This window comes from Rousettus aegyptiacus, unplaced genomic scaffold, assembly GCF_014176215.1.
Source record: "Rousettus aegyptiacus isolate mRouAeg1 unplaced genomic scaffold, mRouAeg1.p scaffold_m13_p_6, whole genome shotgun sequence".
Taxonomy (NCBI): Eukaryota; Metazoa; Chordata; class Mammalia; order Chiroptera; family Pteropodidae; genus Rousettus; species Rousettus aegyptiacus.
In genome coordinates, this window is record NW_023416309.1 from 97408274 (window position 1) to 97429818 (window position 21545).

Consider the following 21545-nt stretch of genomic DNA (forward strand, 5'->3'; position numbering starts at 1 on the left):
ACAAGGGGTTGTCCCATCATTAGAATTTTTTATCTTTCACAAATATGCATTCACTCAATCAATGTACTATTTCTCAAGGGTTTACTATGTGTAAAGCTCAGAGCCTGCAGTAGTGTGAGCAAAAGACTGGTTCCCACCATCAACGAGCTTGTTGTCTTAATGCTGTCCTTTGCAAGTTGCAAACATTAATTCATGCGATTTTCACAACTGGATGATGGCATTATTAGCATTAGGTACACTTTACAGAGGAGTACATACTAAGAGATTAAGGACAGCACCGGTGCAAAAACAAACTCATATCTTTGGTGATCTATTCTGCACTCCACGGGCTCCCAATCAACTGAGAGCGTGAATAAAATATTGTTTTTGTCTGATATCTGCCCTCATTATTTTCTAATTTTTTGTTTGCTAATAAAACACCCTTCCAGAAAATACCCGACGCCTGCAAGGAGTAGGCCACTCTAGCAAAATCCACTCATCCCGCCTGCGCAATATAGCGTGACTTCCGGCTTCCACTACCCACGTGATCAGGCACTCTTTTGCGCGTGCCTAGTAGGAAGTAGGACTATACCACTTCGCCTTACCAAAGGGGTATAGTTCCAATGTTTTTAAGTTTAAAAATTATTCCCGATATTAGGCTTCTATTATCTCGGGTCTTTACACGGGATAAGTAAGTTTAAGGGTGGCAAAAGATGAAAGGAACAAAGGGAATACAGGCGAAAGCAGAGCGGGGTTGGCCTCTCCCCTTCACAGATAATGGGAGGAGCCTGGCAAGAGGGAGTTCCTTCCTTTCGCCGCTGCGGCCGCAGCCATGAGGTGAGTGACGGCGGGTCTCCGACTTGGTTTGATCTGGGCCGCCGGGAGACTGCGGGGCTCAGTACCGTGGCCCGGGTGGGGGAGATGAGGTAGAGGCAGTCCTGAAGCTGCCAATCCCAGAACTTATGGTAGGCCGGAACACACTAGGCCCGAGCCTCGGGAGTATGGGGGTTGGGGAGCGTCCCGGGAACTCTTAAGTCAGGGGCAGAACAGGCCCCGCGCCGCACACATGGCGGGGGACCCACGCGGGCAGAAGAAAGGCAGCAGCGGGAACTGGGCCGTCGCCCCCTTATTTGGAGGGCGGCCATGGATTTAAGCTGATCTCTGCTTCCATATGACGTAGGCCCCAGGCTTCTGACTGACGAAAGTGAGGCGATCCCGGCACCCCCGTAGACCGCTCATAAGAAAAATAATGCTAGTTGAACGTAGTTTATTACTATGATATGACGAAGAAAACGAGCCCAGGAAGCAAAGGACCAAACTAGCAAATCAGACCTACTGGCCTCCGATTTCTCACGCTAAACACTTGTATTTAGAGCTGAATATCAGAATGGGCAAGTCTAAGGCCATGCTGCCCTATGCCGTCTTATCTCAGAAGCTAAGCAGCGTCAATTGTAAGCTGACAAGGGCCTTGCAATCTGTGAGGTGAACCAAGGGTTGCCTTGCCTGAAAAAAATACATCAGAATGGGCATAAGCTCCTCACTTTATCCTCGTTTTGTCCATTATCCTCATTTTCCACAGGAGAAAGATCTCGTTACAGGAAAGGTTAATTTGGGGGCTCAACAACATTAGAAGACTTCGAAAGGGGTGGTCTGGCTAAGGATGCTCATTCTTGCCCAGGAACAGTTTCCAGGGCCTGATAGTGTTTTCTGTTTGTTACAGTATGCTCAGGCTTCAGAAGAGGCTTGCCTCCAGTGTTCTGCGCTGTGGCAAAAAGAAAGTCTGGTTGGACCCCAATGAGACTAACGAAATCGCCAATGCCAACTCTCGTGAGTCTTATGCCCTTTCTTCACCCTACCTCTTCATCTTTCATGGGATGAACGGTCACAATTGTGTTGTCTTTAACAAACCTAGGGAAGTTCATTGGGCAGGGGGTCTTATAAAATGGAGGAGTCACAGATACATGGAGATGCCAGAGGTTCTTTTCCTGACATTTAGGTTGGACCTAAAGGCTATGTCTATACACTATTTTGCATATCTATCCAAATATATATATATATAGAGAGAGAGTATTATAAAACATTCAAAAGGGTAGGAAAAAAATTTAATGAGAAATAAACAGTTTGAGTATTGCCACCATTTTTGAGATAACTAGGCCAGGGATGTGAACAAGGACTCCAGGTCTTCAATTTGGATTCTCGGTTGTGGCTGGGCCCCGGCTGACTGACCAGGTGCATTATATTTTTCCAGGTCAGCAGATTCGGAAGCTGATCAAAGATGGGCTGATCATCCGGAAGCCTGTGACTGTCCATTCCCGAGCGCGATGCCGGAAAAACACCTTGGCCCGCAGAAAGGGCAGGCATATGGGCATCGGTAAGTGCAGTCTTCTTTCTCTAAGACTTAGGAAATAATAGATGCTTGAGTTAAGATAGATATATTCCAGATATTTTTCTTCCTTTTTTGTCTCATATTGGGCCCTTTTCTTACTCCATGATTTTTGATGTGTTTTCTCTGCAAATCAGAAAGTTGGTACTACTACTGAAGTTGAAAGTATTGTTAGAAAGGGGTTACATTTATTGAGCACCTCCACTATACCAAGGATTCTACTAGGTACTTAAAAATGTTATCCAATAAATCCTAAAATCACTTTCTAAAGGTGGGATGATTTAGGGAGATGAAAGTCACACCACCTTTAAAGCCCCTTCCAACTTATTTTACCGCTTTGGCGAATGCCCAGTCATACGCACATTGTATATGAAGTGAATGGGGAAGAATTGCCTTGTTTGTTGTATTTCTTTAAAATTTGATTAAGTGACAGAAATATTTGGGATCTTCACCTGCTAAAAACTGACTTGAGACCTAAATATACTACAGTGGACCTAACTTATCTTCCCTGCAGGTAAGCGAAAGGGTACTGCCAATGCTCGAATGCCTGAGAAGGTAACCTGGATGAGGAGGATGAGAATTCTTCGCCGACTGCTCAGAAGATACCGTGAATCTAAGAAGATTGACCGCCACATGTAAGCACACCCTCTCTTGGGCCCACCAAGACCCATGTGCTGTGTTGATGGATTGTTCTCTGCAGAGACACAAGCTCTCTCATTGGCCTAGTAGTATATCAATAGTCTTTGGAGACAAATGACAACTTTCTATTCTTAACATTCTATTTCTTGTGGTATTTCCATTTATAAAATATAGTCTCGATGGCTGAAAATGTCAAATTCTAGAAAATATAGCATTCCTACACTTGATGTTAAATTAATATTGTTCTTGAACAGTTAGCCAAAAATTAGGTTGATGAATCCAATTTATACTTTTCTGTTACATCAGTATTAGAGACAAGTTCTGTTTAGAAATAATTCTGAGAAGAGTTTTTATATTATTTTCACATTGAAAATGAGTCAGATTTGCTTCAGTCTTAGACACGTTTATATAAAATTGTCCACTCAGTCCTGTTCTTTTTTCCCCTCTTACATCATCAGGATAGTGTAAGAATTTATCTGCCAGACAAGCTCTTCTGTCTAGAAATTGCACAGAAAGTCTGGCTTTGGGGGAAAGTAGTTCCTGCAGCAGTAGAAGAGAAGAAAGGAACCCTGTACATTTAGGGACCTTGTGTGGAAGGGCCAACCTGTGATCCCACCACTGACCAGAACCTCTGCTTCTTACACCCTACAGGTATCACAGCCTGTACCTGAAAGTAAAGGGTAATGTGTTCAAAAACAAGCGGATTCTCATGGAACACATCCACAAGCTGAAGGCAGACAAGGCTCGCAAGAAACTTTTGGCGTAAGTTTCTTCAAGAATGGGCCTCTGTGTCATGGGGGCAGGTTCTTCGACTTTTGTTACAGGAGTTCTTAGACATTTCAAATGTGTCTAATACCTAATCTTCACTAGCATGCAATCTGTTAGAGGTATATGCTTTTCTCTCCTGTATATACCACCACACAGTCTATCAGTGGCAGGGTAGGGGACTGTAGGTTAGTTGAAGCAGGAGCTCTTGGTGGCCACTCCAACTCATTCCTCAAGTTGACTAGACTCAAAGGGAAAGGTTTGTGTGTGCTTTCATGTCCTAGCAGTTCATCTCTTCTCAGAAAACTGACCCATCTTTTCTGTTACTCAGTGACCAAGCTGAGGCCCGTAGATCTAAGACCAAGGAAGCACGCAAGCGCCGTGAAGAGCGGCTCCAGGCCAAGAAAGAGGAGATCATCAAGACTCTGTCCAAGGAAGAAGAGACTAAGAAATAAAGCACCACCTCTATTACCTGTACATAGTGGCCTTGGCAATTATATGGATCAATCCTTCAATAAAATAGCTTTTATCTGCCTACCTCTGTGTTCCTCCAAAGTGTCTGGCTGTTTGATGGGTCTTCACTATTTAGAGGGCCAGAACTGACCACGCTGAGTTCTGAGGTAGAGACCCTTTCCAGAGTGCCAGTTTTTATTCCTTCCTTGGCTCCTGGCCTCTGGTAAGGCTCATGACCCCTCTGTCCATGGAAGAGATGTTTTTTTACCTCGTTTTAGTGGGGTGTGGGGCTGGCTTTGAAGGGAGAGAAAGAATGACTTCTACCCAACCTCCAAAGTGTTGTGCTTTAAACTGCCTTTTACAGTAGAGCGTGAGTGGCATTTCAGAAGTGGTCTCAGATGTTGGTTAGGAACCAATAGTTGTGACATTAGTTGTCATTGTTTTAAAAACAACAAAAAATAGTATCCTTACACTTTTTAACTGGGCACTGAGGTCCAAGGTTGAAATCTGCCCTAGAACTCAAGGACAGTGAGGGTTCCAACCACCACCAGTCAAGAAGCTAATGACACCTAGACTTCACTGAGTGCTACCTATGCTGTCTCTAAACAACTTTATTGAAGCTGTCATTTTGAACTTTCCGGTTTCTAAACCTTTCCTATCAGGGTTTTGTTTTTTGTTTTCTGTTTTACACTGATAACAGGTTACAAAGAGAAAGGCTTTTCTCAGAAATTGGAATAAAGGCACACAACATAGAAAAACTGGTCAGCCATTGTGAGTTGCTGAAGGAATTCATATTCTTTTACAAATAGGAAGGTTTTATTTGCCACTTAACAGTAATAAGTGCCAATAAATTTTACAATAATATATCTGCTCTGAGCCAAGTACTTCACATTGATACACTGATTCTAGTCTTAATAACTGTAAAGTAGGGTTTTACCATCTACATTTTGCAGAAGAGAAAAATGTGTTGGATTTACACAATTTGAGCTAATGTTGCACTGTTAGGGTGGGAAAAATGGATTCAAGTTATTCAGGAAGTAAGATAAGACTTGGTAGACATCGATTGTAGGGACTGAGGAAGAAATCTAGCTTGGTCCCCAGGCCTTGAGCTTTGGAGGACTGGGCAGGAGATGGCTTTAGTGATGAGAACCAGTTGTGGGGAAAATGGCTATATTGAGTGGGCAGCAGTTTGAGGTACAGACGTCCAGGTGGAAGAGGTTAGTCATTTAAATACAGGGGTGTCAACTTGGGTGAGAGGTCTGAGTTGAGGAAACTTGGATAGGAGGGGTCACCTATATTAGGCACAGCTAGGACTGGTGTGCCCATCCTGGTTACCTCTTTGCCCTCTACCCTTCGGAGAAATTTGTTTTAGGAGCAATGCAAAGGCCAGTTGGGGGCCTTCAGGGGATGTACTGGGCAGATGTTCCCATCTGCACTTGCATGGGAAAGGCAGGGCTCAAGTCTAGGGGGCAGCACACCTGTCTCTAGCTCTGCCTCAGTTGTCATCAAGTATGGACAGGGTTGGGGAGGTACATGTGGTCAAGGCCAGGAAGCCCAGACTCAGAAATCTCTAGAGGACCTCCACCGCCCATGTGCATCAGAGCCTGGGATGAAAGGACGCTGGTGAGTTTCCCGTTGCCACTGTAGCAGCCTGTGTACACTTAACCCTTGAGCTCTTGCTCTAATCATTCTTTGCCATCCCAAGTGGCAGAGCTGTGGCCTAGAATGTGGAAGGGCCTTGGCCAGGCTCCCAGCTTGGAGCATGGGACACATCCTTCCCAGCCCTGGACCAGAGGAGGAAAGGCATTGAAGGCTGCTCCACCTGCAGGGAGGAGAATAAGGTAAGTAAGAAGAATGGGACCAGCAGTGGAGCTCCCGAGCCTGCAGCACAGAAACCAGTTTCCACCCTGGGCCAGAAGATGGTGCTGCTCTCTCACGGGTTGCTGCAGGTGTAGGAAACTGCCTCACTTTTTTTGGCGGGGCGGGGTGGGGGGGGGCGGGGGAAGGCACTTAGGGATTGTAGGAGCCTATCCCTTGGGAAGCTTTGGGTTTAGTCATTTCTGTAGTCATTCACCTCAGGCCTAGATATTATCTCTTTCCACCACAGGCCTCCAACCCCTTCCCAGAACAGTGCCTGGGAAGGCCCCTCAGCCAGCAGATACCCTAAAGTAACTGCTAGATCTCTTCCGGGTCTTGGAAACTTACAAAATTTTAATGAAAAGATATGTCCATTCTTCCAAAAGCATACGACTGCTCCCATTATATAATTTTGCATACCCTTTAAAGGACTTCATAACCCCGGGTAAAGACACCCTGAGCAGGTCTAACTCCATTTTTGGAGAAGGAAACTAAGGCCTGGACGGGCCAAGGACTCCGCAGAATTGCAGCGTTGCATGAACACTAGCACCCACCTTTGACTTCCCCAGACGTGGGAGGGTGTGATTCAGAGTGGGCTGCAGCAGAGGCACTGCAGGTAGTGACTGCCGCAGGGTCATGAGCTGAAGAAGAGGTACAGAGTCCCTTACCTCCTTTCCCGTACTCTCGCTGAGGCTAAGAGAGGGCCCACCTAGGCTGGCTCCCTGCAGGCACAGGGAGGGCTGAGGCTGGAAGTACATGGCTGCTTTCCTTGCATACCTCAGCAGATGTCCCCAGCTTGTCCCAAGCACAAGAAAGAGCCATGAATGGGGGTGACGAAGGTTGAAAGGGCCAAAGTGAGTAACTTGCACTAGCAGGATGGGTGGGACTGCACAGAGGAGCTCACTCTGAGTCCCCCGCCCCACCTCTGATATCCATCTCTACCCTTTTAGGCCTCTTGTCTCTGGTTCCCAGACAACCCCTATTCTTGCATCTCCCCTAAGCCTAGGTAACCTTTATCCCCGCACAGTTAATTAAACCCAGGCTCAGGTGGAGGATGGAGGGCACATGTGAGTCAGACAACAGAGCCAAATGGTGGGTTGGCATCAACCACCAGTAGGTTCCTGGGCATCCTCTGCCCCAGGCCAATGATATTGCTAGTCCAGCCACCCCCTGAGTGAACACAGAGGAGGGCAGAGGCTACAGTGGGAGCACCAGCTGTTCCCAGCCCCCAGGCTGTGAGCATGCTGTCAGTGGTTCAGCCACCCGAAAAAGCTGCTGTGCTCAGCAGTGCGGCAAATGGGCTAGGGAGGAGGGCGGGGGTCCAGGCCAGCTGCCTGCTGGTGGCAGAGACAAGTAGTGGGTGCAGAAGAAGGCTTAACTGAAAGTCTCTGACTATGTCAAATAAGGTGGGATCTCGATCCCTGGAGCCCCTGGCTCAGCATCTCAGGGTGTCTTTTACTATCTTGTTGGTTTAAGGTACTGAGGGACCTAAGGTCTAGTGAGGACTGGGAGGCAAGCGATGATTTCTGAGACTGGCTCGACCACTATTTTGCTGGGTGAAGTTGGGCAAGTTACTAGTCCATCTGGACCTCAGTCACTTTATGTATAAAAGGAGTAAGGTTGTGCTGGATAACTTATATGATCTTGGATAAGCCATCTAATATCTCTGGGCCTCAGTTTTTTCATCTGTGAAAAGGGATGCCACTACTTTCTTCACTGGATTATTGAGAGGATTAAATAAAATTAAGTTTCTGGCTTGGTTCCCAGGGCACAGAAGGTACCTATTTACATATTTCCCTCTCTGCCTTTGGATTGGGCTTGTGACCTCTTTTTCACTTCCACCACCAGTGGGGGTTGGAAGGGGGTCCCCTTTTCCTCTCACCAATTCTAGGGCCTTCCCTGGGTAAAGTGGCCCAAAGAAAGCTCAGGGTCTGGTCCCACCTGGCTTACCTTGCTTTGGTGGTGGCGGACTGGAAGACAGAACCCGAGAGTGCCTATCGGGTGGGGCAGGTCTCCCCCCACCTCCCCCCATCCCGCATTTCACTTCGCAGCAGCACCGCTTTGCCCTGGCACCCCCGCAGCTTGCCTCTCGCTCGCTCCCTCCTGGCTCCCCTCTGCCTATAAATAGCACAGGACGTGCTCACAGTGACGCTGACGTGGCGGGGTGGCTGAGGGGAAGGAGGCAGCGCTGCCGGAGCAGGTGGGCGGCGGGCACAGCTGCGGGAGGGGCGCTGCCGCCGGCTTGCTTTGTGCCCTGCTACCGATGACGGCTGTGATTGAGTCATCTAGGGGCCCCGCTGTCCGCGACTGTCCTTGCTGCCAGCATTTCTGCCTCGGGCTTTGGGAGCTGAGGGGACTAGGCTGATCCTCGGGTGGGTAGGAGCCCCTGAGGCCCAAGGCACAGCCAGTCTCGGAGGGCACTGCTGGGTGCGCGGGAACCGTCTTGACGCTGGAGGTGTGTGCCCGCCCCCTCACGACTGAGGTGTGCTTGGAACGTGAAAGTGACCAAAGCCCCTCCCTCTCTCCAGCTTCCCACAATTCTCTCCCCCCAGCCCTTTCTCTCAAACACCTCCCCAGATCCCCAAGTCTCAGTGGAAGGGACTGAGGAGGTTAAGGGTCCCAGCAATGTCAGCCCCAACACCTCTCCTCTGAGATGAACAAAACTCTTCCGACTTCAGGCTTGTCCCCTCTCAGTGCCCTCAGCCCTCACCCCTCTCCTTACCACTTTTCTTCATCTATCCCAAGCAGATACACAGAACAGACAGGTTGGGACAAGAAATATTTAATTAGGAGTCTGGGGGCTCAGCAAAGCTCCATCAGACCCATCATGCAGCCTCATGTACAGTGGGCATTAGGCCCGCCCCTGGGATATTGCTGAGGGGGCCTCATGGCAGCAAACAGGGCAGTGTGGCTTGAGCCCCCCCTTTTTGGAGGAGAATTGGGGCATGGGCCAATGGATAGGAGGATGTGTCCCTCACACTGCATGGGAGGGCATGACCGTGCCCAGAATGGGGCGTCACATCGGCTGGCATGATCGAGGACACAAGAGGAGACTCTGAGCTGGGTTGGGGGGCAGGGGGAGGATGGCACCAGAATAAAGCAACCTGCAAGGGAGGGATCCTCTTTGCGTGTGCCCACCCTACCTCCAGGGTACCTACTCCCTTTCCTGGTGGCCAAACAGAATGATCCACCCTCTTCCTCCCAAGACTCTGTGTCCAAGACAAGGGGGCAAATACAGCCAGAAAAGGGAGCCCTGCACCGGCAGCCTGGCAGCCCTGTCGCCTGCAGAGCCAGGAAAGGGGGATGAGGAAGAGCCATTTGGAGGTCAGCGCTGAGGGTAGGGGCCGGCCTGGTGAGGATCCCCTGGCTGGTTGGTCTTGCCGCTGGGCACTTTTAGAGTTCCGATAGTGAAATGGGGGTTGTTTTGACCAAGCATGGGCCGGTTGTTTGTTCTCATTCAGGTTTCTGTGTTCTGGTTGCTCTTGGGTGTCTTTTTCCAACACGCAAGGGTAGGATGAAGCTGCTCTGTGGTGACTGTTCTACTTGACGGTATAGTCTCTGATTTTCCACACCCTCCCCAGACCTCAGCTCTCCCCTCCTCTGTCGGCCCAGGTTTCAAGTAATGGGAGAGATTCCCGCAGAACTTTCCTGAGAATTGATGGAGTGACAGAGGTGGTGAGACCAGGAGGTGGACTCAGGACCCTCCTGTAGCCAGGTCCCCTCCCAACCCAGGGCAGAGGGCTGAGGGACAAGGAAGGCACCTTCCCAAGCCCCCACTTCCAAAGCAGCAGCTGCATGGTCACACACACATAGACCCAAGCAGAGGCTCTGTGGGGAGACAGAGGTGTCAGTCATGCAAAGCTGGTGTGGGTACCAGAAGGCTCTCTGGAAGAAGCAGCAGAGAAGTTCCCCAAGAATACTCCCCAGGGCTGGACTCAGCACAGCAACTGGACTGGGGGTGACTGGGCACTGGGTGGACCTACCTGGAGCTTCCCCATCCCCTCCCACTTTCTCCTCCTCCCTCACCCCCAAGTTCCAGAGGAGCAGTCCCCTCAGGGAACCCTGGGACCCAAGAAATAAAACCTTCCTCAGTGCAGAAGGCTCCCAAGCCATGGTGAGTGGCTCCTAGGAGAGAGGCAAAGGGAGGAAATGTGGGCAGATGCCCGTTCCCCCACTGGGGCCAGAAGCAAAGGCCAGGCATGGACAGGGATGGCATCCGGGTTCTCTTGGCTCCGCTCAGATCTCGGTCAGCACGTCGGCTGGCACCAGGCCCCGCTTCTTGCCACTGCTGACGCGGATGAAGCCATCAGTGTCCTTGCTCCTGCCCACGCCCACACAGATCTGAGACAGAGAGACAGGGAGCTGAGGACTGGCACTGCCTACAGCCCTGGCCCCAAGTCCTGCTGATGGCTCCCAGTGGGCCCGCTCTAGGGAATGACGAAACCAGCATCAGATGTAGTTTGGGACTTCAGTTGAGGTGATAGGAGCAGATCCCATGAAGATACAGGGTGCAGCAGCGAGACCAAGACCTCAGCAGACACTGAGCAGCACTTCGGGGCTGACCTTTGAGAACAGCTGGTCTCATGCAGCCCCGCTCCCATTTCATAAAGCAGGTAACTTGCTAAGGTTACGACAAGCCAAAGGCAGAGCCAGCATTCAAACCTAAGTCTCTACACTCCTTCCTAATCCAATGCTCCTCCTCTCCTCCAAACTGTCTGTAATCTAATTCAGTCCCCTGCTTGTGTTGGCCACCAGTCTCAAATCCCAGCAGAGGAGGACAGGAGGGCACTGAGGTCCCACTGTTTCTAACCTGCTTTCCCCCCTGCTGCCAGGCCGCAAGCATCCTCCTCCAGGGCTCTCGACCACTCCTGCTGCCCCTCTCCCATGCCCATCTCTCCAGCCCCTCACCAGGGCCCAGGCACTCACCTGGTTCTCCTTGAGGCTCATGTAGCCTTGTTCCTTGTTCCCGGAGAAGGGTTGGCAGCAGCGCCAAACATTCTCGCCTGGCCTCACGCGCTGCACAAAATTAGCTGGGAAGAAGCCAACCCGGTCGCCAATCTTGCCCTGGGGATGAGGCTGGCATGAACATCAGTGAAACCCCCACCCCCCACTGTTTCTCTAGAGCCAGTGCCAGATCCTGAGCTCTCTGTATTTGAGGCTCTAATTGGGTGGCTTCTGGGTTGGGAGGGGCATGAGGTGGACAGAGAGACAAGGCTGAGCAGAAGGACAAGGGATGGGGGTGAGGGTAGTGTCAAAGCAAGAGCAAGGCCTGAGGGTTGGTCCTAGGCTTGGCTAGGACCAGTGGCTGGAGGAGGGTAAGTCTTTGGGGCCTGGAGAGAAGGTGGGGCAGTGCCCATTGAGAGCAGGGTCTGGATGAGGTGCCTACCAGGGTCCCTCCGCAACCCACCCTACCAAGTCACCTTCCACCAGTCCTCATTAGAGTCATCCACCAGCATGATCCGATCTCCAGGCCTGGGAGGAGAAAGCTGGGCAGCATATGGGGCAGGAAGGACCTGCCCTCTCCACATCCCAATAGTCCTGGGCCCCCAGATCCTCTGCATCCCCCTCAGCTGGGGGAGGATTCTTGATGCCCTTGGAAGGAGGATACCACGTGACCACAGGCATAGCAGATACTCTCCAGGACAAAACTGGGGCAGGGGCAGGAGCCATGCCATCAGCACCAATCACTCTTGGATTCTGGGCAGCTCTACTTCTCTCAGGGCTCAGCGGCCTCAAGCATACCAGGAGAAGGTTCCTGAAGGGCCCTCTCATGTCCCAAGGTCTGGGAGCACAGAGCCCTGAGGCTGGAGCCAGGCGGCGGCCCAGTAGGGCTGACACAGAGAAAACTTACTGCAGAGCCAGGTCGTTGTTCTCCTGGGGCAGAAACTTGTAGAGTGCAACATAAGAGTACATGGGCCCCAAGTCCTTCCGCAGGGGCAGCTTGGGGGGCTGTGGAAGAGCTCTGGGTCAGTGACGGGAGCGCAACACCCTCCTCGCTCCAGCCACTGTCCACTTGCCCAGACCTTGCTACCCAAGGGCTAGGAGGTGGGACACAGCACTCCTGGGGCAAGGATAGGATGAGGTCTGCCTCTCCTATCTGCTGTGCTCACACACCGCTGGGCCAGGGATGGCGAAGGGGGACACTCTGCTGCCTGCTGAACCCTGGAGCTGCCCGCCCTTGGGGTCAGTAGTGGGAGGGTAAGACCTCCTGCCTCCCTTGCTCACTCACCCCGGCATTGCCATCCCTGTAGACGGAGGATAAATGATGGAGCAGTGGCAGTCCCACTCATGGGGACCACCTGCTTTCACCCACCTATGGATCAGTGACAAGGAGAAACAACATCCCCTTCCCACCAGGCCTGCCAGGGGCTTGGTGTCAGCATCACCTCACCTGCTGTCCGGGGCTTTTCTCCTCTGGTCCTGAGCCTTCACTCTCAGCAGGGGCTGTGAATACTGGAGACGCCAGGGTGGGATGAGGGTGTGAGGCAGCAGGACGTGCCTGCATAGAGTTCCCTCCCTGCCCCTGGTCCCTACCCCCACTCACCACTGTCACCAGGACCCTCTTCTGAGCTGCGGATGCTGCTTTCCCCATCCTCAGTCAGCTCATCCCGCTCACTCTGGGGACAGAGAGAGGGGAGGGCTCATCCCCTGGACCCTCATCCTCAAAGACCTCTTTCCCCAAGATTCCCCTTTGGTGCCCACCATACCAGGCTCCGCGTGGGGGATTCAGAGGTGCTGCTGAAGCTGGAGCGGTTCATCAGTGCCAAAGAGGTACCATAGCGAAGCGTCTCGTAGATGGGGTCCACCTTCCCGCTGGCCCCTGCCAAGCATCCACCCTCAAGGCCAGGAATCCAGCTGCCAGCCTCACTCTGCCCTGAAGCCCTGTATCTCCACCCTGACTCCCCCACTAGCACAGGCAGCGCATGCCTGAGGCTGAACTCCCTGTCTCCCCTCGCCAGCCCTGCCCAAATCTCCCGCATTGCAGGGAGAGCTACGCGTCCTCCTATGGAGCCCATGCAGAAACCCAGGGTATCCTTGATCCCTCACTCTCCTCGCTGCCCATATCACTTCATCACCTAGCCCTGCCTCCCAAAGGTTTCTAGAATCTGCCAACTTCTCTCCATCTCCACTGCTACCAGCCTGGTCCGAGTTGCCAAACTCTCTGTTGTAGTCTTCCCAACTACGCTCCCTGCTTCCCCCCTCCAGTGCCTCCAATCCACACAGCAGCCAGAATGCTCTTGTAAAAACATAAAAATTGCCCTTAAAATAAAGTCCAAAGAGCAATCCTAAAATGGACCCCAAGGCCCTGCACCCATGATCCCGTCACACCCTCTCACTCTCACTTCCTCAATCATAGTCATGTTGTCCTTTCTTTAACTGCCTTTTCCTGCCTCAGGTCACCCTCTGCCCACACCAAATCCTCAGCACTAACTTCCTATCATCAGGTATCCAGGCCGCCTTCCTGGTCTCTGTGGATGAGGACAGTGTCTGCTTTATCCTCTCCTTATTCTCTGTCCTCCTTTCTGAAATTCATTTGAATGATGATTAACTGATGACTAGTATGATTATCCATTTTATGTCTAGCTCCCGTACAGACCATGATTCACCTTCTTTAGTGCTATGTTCCTGTGTCCGTCACACTGCCTGGCACCAAGTAGGTGCTCAATAAAGTGTCTGTTGAAGGAGGAATGAATGAATGAATGAGTGAACCCTTCATTCAGTACAGGAGCATCCAGAGAAGGGAAGTGGTAGCAGTACCGAGAACTGGCAGTACCAGTGCGACTCAGGTGCCTGTCTATGGAATGCATGAGTTTCTCATCACACCACAGAGGCAATGGGGGAGGGGGACACTCACCAGTGGGTGGGGACTCTCTGCTTGTGGCACAGGCTGGTGGCGGCTCATGCACCAGGAGGGGGGAGCTGAAGTTGCGGCGGAAGGAGGAGCACTGTGGCAAGACGGGCCAGAGAGAGGGCACGGGCGTGTCACAGCCCACCGAGCACTTGGCCTTCTTCAAGCCCAAGGACTTGAAGAAGGACTACCTCATGTAAGGAACCAGTCTTGAGGGGTACTCACTCCCCCACATGCCAATCTGTGTGGGCCCCACTCACCGTCTTGATTGGGCATTGCTGGTGGGAGATCTCCTCAGAGCACCAGAGGTGGACGCTGACTTTGCATGTCTTACACCGCAAGCCCTGCTTAGAGTTTCCTGGGAAGAATTTGGGTTCAGCAAGAGGGGTTAGTCAAGAGAGGATACTTCCATGGGCAAGGAGCAAAGGAGGCAGGTTAGGGAGTTAGGAAGAGAGCAGAGGGTTGGGCAGCCTCACGCCAGCCTCAGGGCCTAACGCCTACCCTCATATAGTCAGGGTGTGAACTGGCACTGAAGCCTGAGTTGTTAGTAAACAGAGAAACACTGGGCAACTGCCCATCCCCCAAAGTGCTCATTTGTCCATCTGGGATGAGGGGCACGGTTAGGACTGGGAGCTTGAATGGCAAGAGCCCAATATCAGGCAGTTTCACGGGCCTACTCCTCACACCAACGCTGGCCCGTCAACTTGCCCACCTCAGTCACCTACCCACAATAAGCTGATGGCACAGCTCACACGAGCTGGCTCGCTTGAAGACATGTTCCTGGAAGCTGTGCAGTCTCACTGGTTTGAGTGGTGCCAGGGGGCGTGGAACTGGGCAGGGTGAGGGTGCCGGGGTGGTCAGGCCGCTGTCTGTGGATGCTGGTGGTGGGGACGGAGGGGGCAGCGGGGTTGGGGGTGTCAGCAGCACCTCAGTGGGGCACTTGAGCTCAGAGCCTGAGCGGAGGAAGAAGTTCTCCACACTCTTACTTCGGAGGATGGTCTTGAGGGAAAGTGAGCGCTTGAACCGCTGGAGCTGAAAAAGAAAGAGGGTCTGTGAGTAGAAGCCCAAGAGGGTGCTGGCTCCTCTCCAGGATATCTCCTTGGGATGCCTAGAGGAGCCAGGCAGACAAATTCCAGGAGTGGAGTTTTGGCTGGACAGGCATTAATTAGGAGTAGTGGGGACTGTGGCCAACTGCACAGCCAGGCAGCAGCTGCTGGTCTCCTCTAGGCAACTAAGGTTAGTCCTTACGCTCAGCCCAGAGTTGTCAAGTTTTCCAATTTTTCAAAAGAAATCTAGATTTTTTATGTGAAATTGGTTGAAACAAATTCAAGAGGTTTTATTTACCTTTTTCTTTGCAGAAATGGTAGTATACTATTTTTCTTGCACTTTGCTTTTTTCACTTAACAATAGTAAAACTTGGAAATTATTTCATCCCAATACATAGAGTTTCATCATTCTTTTTAATGACTACACAGGATTTCATTGTATGGTTATACTTTGGGGGCCACACAAAACACACCAGGTCCCCAGATTTTTTACCTGTTTCTTGAACAGGGTCAGAGTGGGGGAGTGGCCATCCTGGACCCTCATCCTCAAGGCTGATTTTTCCTCCAAAACCCTCTCCAGCTCATCCTCTACAATCACCTCATCACCTGCACAGTCCTTGCCTCGTTCAGGTCCCAGCACCCACAGTCTGGTTTAGCGGAGCCACTCCCTTCTCCTCTGCACCTCCAGGACTGACTTCCACTGTAGCTCCAATCGGATTTAGGTTTTCATTCACTTCTCACTCTCCCAGGAGCCTCTTGAGAGCAGGGATAGTTGCCTAAAATCCCCACACAAGGCCTCAACATGTAGTCGGTGCTCAGTCAGTGTTTGTCTAATGTGAATAATGTGAACAAGTGGCTGGAATCCTAAAAGGAGTCCATGTTTTGGATTCTGCAGTGAAGCCAGAGTTATTCCCACTGCTCAAGCAAACACACCCATCTTGAGTCTACCCAGAGCAAGGCCTGGAAAACTCTCCACCCAGATCCCTGCTCCACTCCTCTCCTATTGAGATCCTCCTTACCTCCGCCCACTTCTCTCCATCAGTGATAGAAAAAAGGGGGCGGAGGCCCAGCTTTAGGCAGCGAGCTTTGGCCAGGGTTCCAAGCTGGCAAAACAGGCAGCCTGGCAACTATGCCAAGGGGATGGAACTGGTGACCCCTCTGGTCCCAGGGGAGGCCAGAGGCAGCAAGATGGAGGGGTTGCGGATAAGGAGATGTTTGGGCACAAGGAAGGCCCCAGTGTGCCAGCTGGGAAGCCAGAGTCCTGGGGTGTCTGGCACACTGAGTTGCCCAACTCCTTCCAAATGCAGCTTCCTGGACAGCACTGTAGGCTTCTTTGTGTGTCTATGAGAAGCAGGGCCCCAGGCCTCAGATGCTTGCCTGTTGGGGGACAGGTGGAGGGCCAGAGGGACAATGAAAACACAAATGTGTTCTATGGGCTGAATGTGGTTCTGGGGGTTCTGATAGACATAGAGAACATGAGGTCTCTGGAAAGATGTGTTGGAGTTGGGGGCAAACTAAACCTATGTCTGAAAGCAAGTCATTCACTTCCTTTCTGAGTCTTAGTTTCCCCACATCCAAGTGGAAGGCGGCAGGACACATACTCTCTAAGCAATGCAAGGCTCTGGGTCCAAAAAGCAAAAACAAAACACAGACTTGTAGATGTAATGAGGAGCTGTCATTGTCAGAGGACTGAAAGTGAGCTAACACTTTATATGCAGCATCTCCTTAATCCAGGCACTACCCTCTGAGGTGGTGACAATTATCGTCCCACTTTTCAGATGAGGAACTGAGGCTCATAGAAGTTGAGTCACTTACTCATCATGAGTCCTCATTTGATAAGGAGCCAGGCCAGGACTTGAACCAATGCTTTTGGCTGTTGAGCCCAAGTGACCAGGAGCATCCGGCTGCTCTGGGCCTTCCCTTGGCCCTCACCTCTGCCCCTCAGTTGCACCATGGGTTTGAAGTGACTTGAAAGACTGGCTACCTAGAGCAGTTCCCACCCTATCACCCTGTACGGTCCTCTGAATGGTTATCTGACTCTTTTGGTCACCTCTGTGATGGGACACACACCCTCTTTTGGGACAATCATTCCATCTTTGGGCAGCCGTAATTGCTGGAAAGTGCTTCCCTATATAGAGCTGAAACTTGCCTCCCTGTAATTTTTGCCTGTCGGCCCTTGTTCCTCCCTTGGCTATGGAAAGAGCTACTCCCTGTTACACACATCAGTCTTTCAAATATTTGAAGACATCAATCATGTTCCCCCTCTCAAAGCCATTATTTCCATAGTAATCCTCACGGGATGAGATTTCATGTCCCCCTTACTCTCCAGTTTGTGCCTTTTCCTGGTGGCACCCTGACCTCAGCACTAAAAGCCACCTCTGCAGGGTTTCAGAGGCTTCTGGAACAGAATGTTCCCCAGCACCAGGGCAGCCCTGGCTTTGCCCGAGACTCCCTGGCTCCAGATATGGTGGCTGGCGGATGTCAAGGGCTGTGGCTGGAGGGCAGGAAGGGGGCGTCTCTGTCAAATGGCTTGATGCCTGCCTACTCCAGAGTTATCTAGCTTGGCTACCCAAACCTTATTTTGGCTCAGCCTGGCCAGGTAGTCCCCCTCCTGAGACTCCTAGTTCTCAGAGAAGACCTTTCCCCATCTCCCCATCAGCTAACTTTTCAGGTTCCCCACTGTACCCTGGCAAGCTGGCCCACCTGGATCCTATGCCCGCCCAATGCAACAGTAGCTTGTTTGGCTTGGAGCCTGAACCATCAGGCCTATTCTTTAGAATCTCCTCCTAGAGGCAAGGCCTAGCCTGCCCATCTCCCGCCTCCCCCTCACCTCCCCATTCCCTAGATGGTCTCTTCTTTCCTCAATTCCTCACGGCACCTTCTCACTTCCTGCCAGCTCTTGAAAAGGCACTAAGCAGCTGGTGGTGGTGGGTGGTGGTGGACTTGGCACAAGCTGACTCAGATGGCAGAGCTGGCATGGCAGGGTCCAAAGGGGGTAATGGCAGACCCTCTGTGGTATTATGGGATGAGGACTCAGAAAAAGTGATACCAACACTAGGAAGGTTGCTGAGTAGCTTGGGTACAGGGGTGAGACCCAACTGTAAAATAAGTAGGAGGTTGGACTTAGGCTGGCAAAAAAGATAAGGGGGCCCCAAACATTGATACGATAGGCCTGGAATGTTGAATTCACTGCCTCCTCTGTTGTACCTGCCTCAAACTGAGCTGGGTGGGCGCAGCCAACCCTCTCCCTTTCCTCTCCCCAACTCCTACAGTCTGGAGACAGAAGTTTCTTTGAGACAGGTTGAATTGAAGGAGGGGGAGTGGAAGGAGGCTGGCAAGATCCCTAAATTATTTTCTCTCTGCCCACCGCTACCCTCCTAACCCTGTGGCCAAGTCTGTGTTGTTATTACTGAGTCCTTCCCAAGGGGAAGGTATAGCGGAGGGGAGCAAAGGCACAGGGTTCCGATTGGTCTGGCACAGAAGGGTCAGGTCAGATGTGCATTTCCCCTGTTCCCCTCCTCCTGGGGTGTCCATGGCTCAGACCCAGAGGTGATAGCATAGGAGGGTCTTGGGGCTGGGAGGAGGGCAGTAGAAACCTGCCAGGCACAGACCTCCCTCTCCCTACACAGCTGAGCTTGCAGCCTGAGGATTGCTGAGGCAGCACTGCTGCCTGCTTTCACTCTAGCCTGCTTTCTGAGAGTTCTTAAGGAAGGGGTAGAGCTGCCAGGCCCTGGTATGGGAAGCGGGGCAGGGCCTGGGAGGACCTCAGGCCCCTAAGCTCCTAGGAAGCCAGCATGGGGATAGTGTGTCTGTCTGGGGTGACTAGAAGGCAACTGAGAAGATCAGGAGTCTTGGAATGCAGGATAGAGCTCAGGTTCTGGGACCTTCTGCCTAAAAGAAGTCATCACAGATATTCTAACATAGCATTCCTTTCCCAGGAGACGCTTGACTTTCTGAAAGGAAGTTAATGCTGTCGTCTGAATGCCCAGGGTCTCATTATCAAAAAGGGGCAGGAGAAGGTCCAGTACATATCTGGGTACTTGGACATGGAGACCTACTGTGTTCCTCTGGTTTAGGTATGGGGAGCTTCCTAAGGTGCTTCAACCAGACTCCACCCTGGCCCTACTCATCTTCCTTCCCCTGGTCATTCCCTTGATGACCTTGACCTTGAATTAACCTCATGCATGTCCTGGGGGGTGGTCAATACAGAATGAAGAGGAAGATGAGCATTGGAGAGAGCCATAGATAAGTTAATGATACTAGGAGAAGCCAAACAAAGACCCCATCTATTTTCGGTCCTCACTACCCTACCTCCTCATCTGGATGACAGAAGCAGGGTGGGAACAAAATACATGCCCCTCCCCAAGGGACATGGAAAAGGGTCTTGGCCTGAAGGCTGGGGAGAGGGCATAAAACGCCCTTGACACAGCCGCTTCTTTTCCCATTCCCAAGCCCACTCCGGTTGCTTCCCACAAAACTTCTCGCGGGGCAGTCTGGAACACCTAGAACTTGAGGAGGGAGCAGAAAGATTAGAGGTGGGTGGGGGCGTGTAATGTGAGCAGCACTCTCTCCCTCTTACCTCCTTCAGCATCAGGAGTATGGGCTCCTCCTGACTTCACAGGGGAATAATTTATTCATTGTGACTCCCGCAGGAGTAACAATCATACATAATTAGGGTTAATTATGACATTCATTAATTACGATGACTTCTCTTTTTGCTTTTACCTGCCCCACCCCCGTTCTGCTCCCGGGGAGAGGAGTTAGACTGCCTGTTTTTCTGCTTTGGAGCTGCAGCGACAGTACCCCGGTCCCCGCCTGCGATGCCCCAGGTTGCCGCAGCCCCCAGCGCGGACTCAGAAGCTGCGCACCCCCGGACCGCGGCCTCAAGTCCCCGAGCCTAACCCGGCTGGCGGGGGAGGGTGCAGAATGCAGGACTGCGGCGGATCAGAGAGAGACATCAAGAGCCTCAGATAAACACATAGAGACGCCGAGATAACCCTGGAGAGACGCACGCAGAGAGAGACCAAGGCAGAGACAAACAGGTTGTAGAGACATTTTCAGAGACACAGGCAGAGAGAGTGAGACAGGTTAAGCTACACGCAGAGACCTGGCGGACCCGGGAAGGGAGCGCCTCGCACGCACACGGGCGCGTACACCGGCCCACACCCGCTACACACAGCTACACACTCCCTCCTCCTTCTTTGCGCTGATTCCCTCCAACAAAGCCGAGTTACAACCTCCCTGGAGGGTCGCGGTGGCGCGTCCGCTCATCACGCGCGCAAGGGCGTGTCATGCTTGTATGATGGGGGCTCCTTGGCGGGCCTTTGCTGCGAACCCACTCCGCCGCGCGGAACCTTAAGGATCACACTGGCCCTGCTACTGTGACTCCTGGGGACCCGAGCCCACAGTGGCGACCGCGTCCAGAGGAGGGCGCCCGGGCCGGGGGCTCACCCGTCAGGGGTCCAGGCCTCGCGCCTTCCGAGTTACCTTGGTTTCCTGGAGGGCAGAGACGGTCCCCGGGGGTGTGTGGGTGGCCGCGTCATCCGGTTCATTTTCCTTCTCGCTCATTTCGGTCATGGTTGGGGGATAGGGGAAGAGAGGGTGCCGAGACCCGACGGCAGGCCCGCTGGGGGCAGGCTGCGTCTGGCGGGCGTCTCTCTGGAACCCCGAAGCCCTCTCTGAAGACTGCCCCCCAATGAGCCCCAGGAGAAACCCCAGCCCAGGCAAAGCAATCCCTCACTCCCAGGAGCTGGCGGATAAAGTTCCCGGGTTGGCCAGTGAGGCAAGGTAATTACACGGAGCGGCGGGAGAGGGACGACCCAGGGAATGAGGATCGAGGGTCTGCAGAGGATGCTGCTCGGAGCCAGGGGAGGAGGGAAGTGGGGACGCGGAGATGAGCCGAGGGAGGGAGGGAGCGACGGAGCTGTCCGTTCCCGGCCGGCTCGGCTGTCCTCTGCGCCCGCCCCCCATTCCCCTTTACCCCCCTCCCCCGAGGGCCCCAACCCTGCACCGGGCCGCCCCCTCCGCCCAGTCCTCGCCTCCCAACTTTGATTTAGGAGGTGGTCTGGTCCCTCCCCCTTCCCTCCTCCGCTCCCCCGCGCTGCTATGCAAATCTGGTGCTCAGCTATTGGCTGCCGCGGTGGCCGGGGTGCGGGGGCGGGGGGGAGCTGGGCGGAGCCTGGGGTACTAGACAAGATGGGGAGGGGCTTGGAGGGTAAAGAAGTGGAGGGGGCAGTTTTACAGTGAAAAACTCGGAATGGGACGGGACAAGGTTGAGGGAAAGCTAGAGAGATCACACTAGAGTCTGGATGGCGTTGGGGGAATGGAATTGCAGGATAGCTGAGAATGAGATCGAAGTCAGGACTTCTTGACAGCAAAGTGGAGAGAAGAATGGGGACCCTTCTGCCCCATTTACCTGGATGCCTCACTGCTCTGGTGATACTCTCTCCAAATATACACACCCCTGGCCTTTGAGGTAGGGGTTTTCTCAAGCAGAGAAGGGACAGCTTAACATTATGTGTCAAAGGCCAGACTTGGCAATGCTCCTTTGTGGATGAAGAATAGGACAACCGTG

At 52.4% G+C, this 21545-nt stretch overlaps 2 protein-coding genes across 4 annotated transcripts; one reads left to right on the top strand and one right to left on the bottom strand.

The window, feature by feature from the left end:
* Nucleotides 1-752: 752 nt before the first annotated feature.
* RPL19 (ribosomal protein L19) lies at nt 753-4303 on the top strand. The gene is made up of 6 exons (XM_016164823.2): nt 753-816; nt 1700-1806; nt 2228-2350; nt 2877-2997; nt 3653-3763; nt 4098-4303. Exons 1-6 carry the CDS (start codon nt 812-814, stop codon nt 4219-4221), a joined length of 591 nt encoding a protein of 196 aa, XP_016020309.1. The 5' UTR covers nt 753-811; the 3' UTR covers nt 4222-4303.
* Nucleotides 4304-8842: 4539 nt separating this feature from the next.
* STAC2 (SH3 and cysteine rich domain 2) lies at nt 8843-20921 on the bottom strand. Of its 3 annotated transcripts, XM_016164631.2 has the most exons (12): nt 20459-20921; nt 14912-14957; nt 14651-14803; nt 14186-14283; nt 13932-14022; nt 12784-12896; nt 12621-12693; nt 12468-12529; nt 11928-12025; nt 11497-11668; nt 11003-11140; nt 8843-10417 (listed from the first exon to the last, which is right to left on the bottom strand). In XM_016164631.2, exons 1-12 carry the CDS (start codon nt 20546-20548, stop codon nt 10313-10315), a joined length of 1239 nt encoding a protein of 412 aa, XP_016020117.2. In that variant the 5' UTR covers nt 20549-20921; the 3' UTR covers nt 8843-10312. The 3 variants fall into 3 exon arrangements, with proteins under 3 accessions (XP_016020117.2, XP_016020118.1, XP_016020116.2); XM_016164632.2 differs by having other exon boundaries at nt 11497-11548; nt 14651-14957; XM_016164630.2 differs by having other exon boundaries at nt 14651-14957.
* Nucleotides 20922-21545: the final 624 nt, after the last annotated feature.

Bases quoted from the DNA above. Each gene is read 5' to 3' on its own strand.
- STAC2 (XM_016164630.2), bottom strand. From the start codon at position 20,548: ATGACCGAAATGAGCGAGAAGGAAAATGAACCGGATGACGCGGCCACC. The intron at 14,958-20,458 runs GTAACTCGGAAG...TTTCTTTTTCAG, and splicing joins CTGCCCTCCAGGAAACCAAG to CTCCAGCGGTTCAAGCGCTC. The intron at 10,418-11,002 runs GTGAGTGCCTGG...TCTCTGTCTCAG, and splicing joins TGAGCCTCAAGGAGAACCAG to ATCTGTGTGGGCGTGGGCAG.
- RPL19 (XM_016164823.2), top strand. The intron at 1,807-2,227 runs GTGAGTCTTATG...ATATTTTTCCAG, and splicing joins AATCGCCAATGCCAACTCTC to GTCAGCAGATTCGGAAGCTG. The intron at 2,998-3,652 runs GTAAGCACACCC...TACACCCTACAG, and splicing joins AAGAAGATTGACCGCCACAT to GTATCACAGCCTGTACCTGA.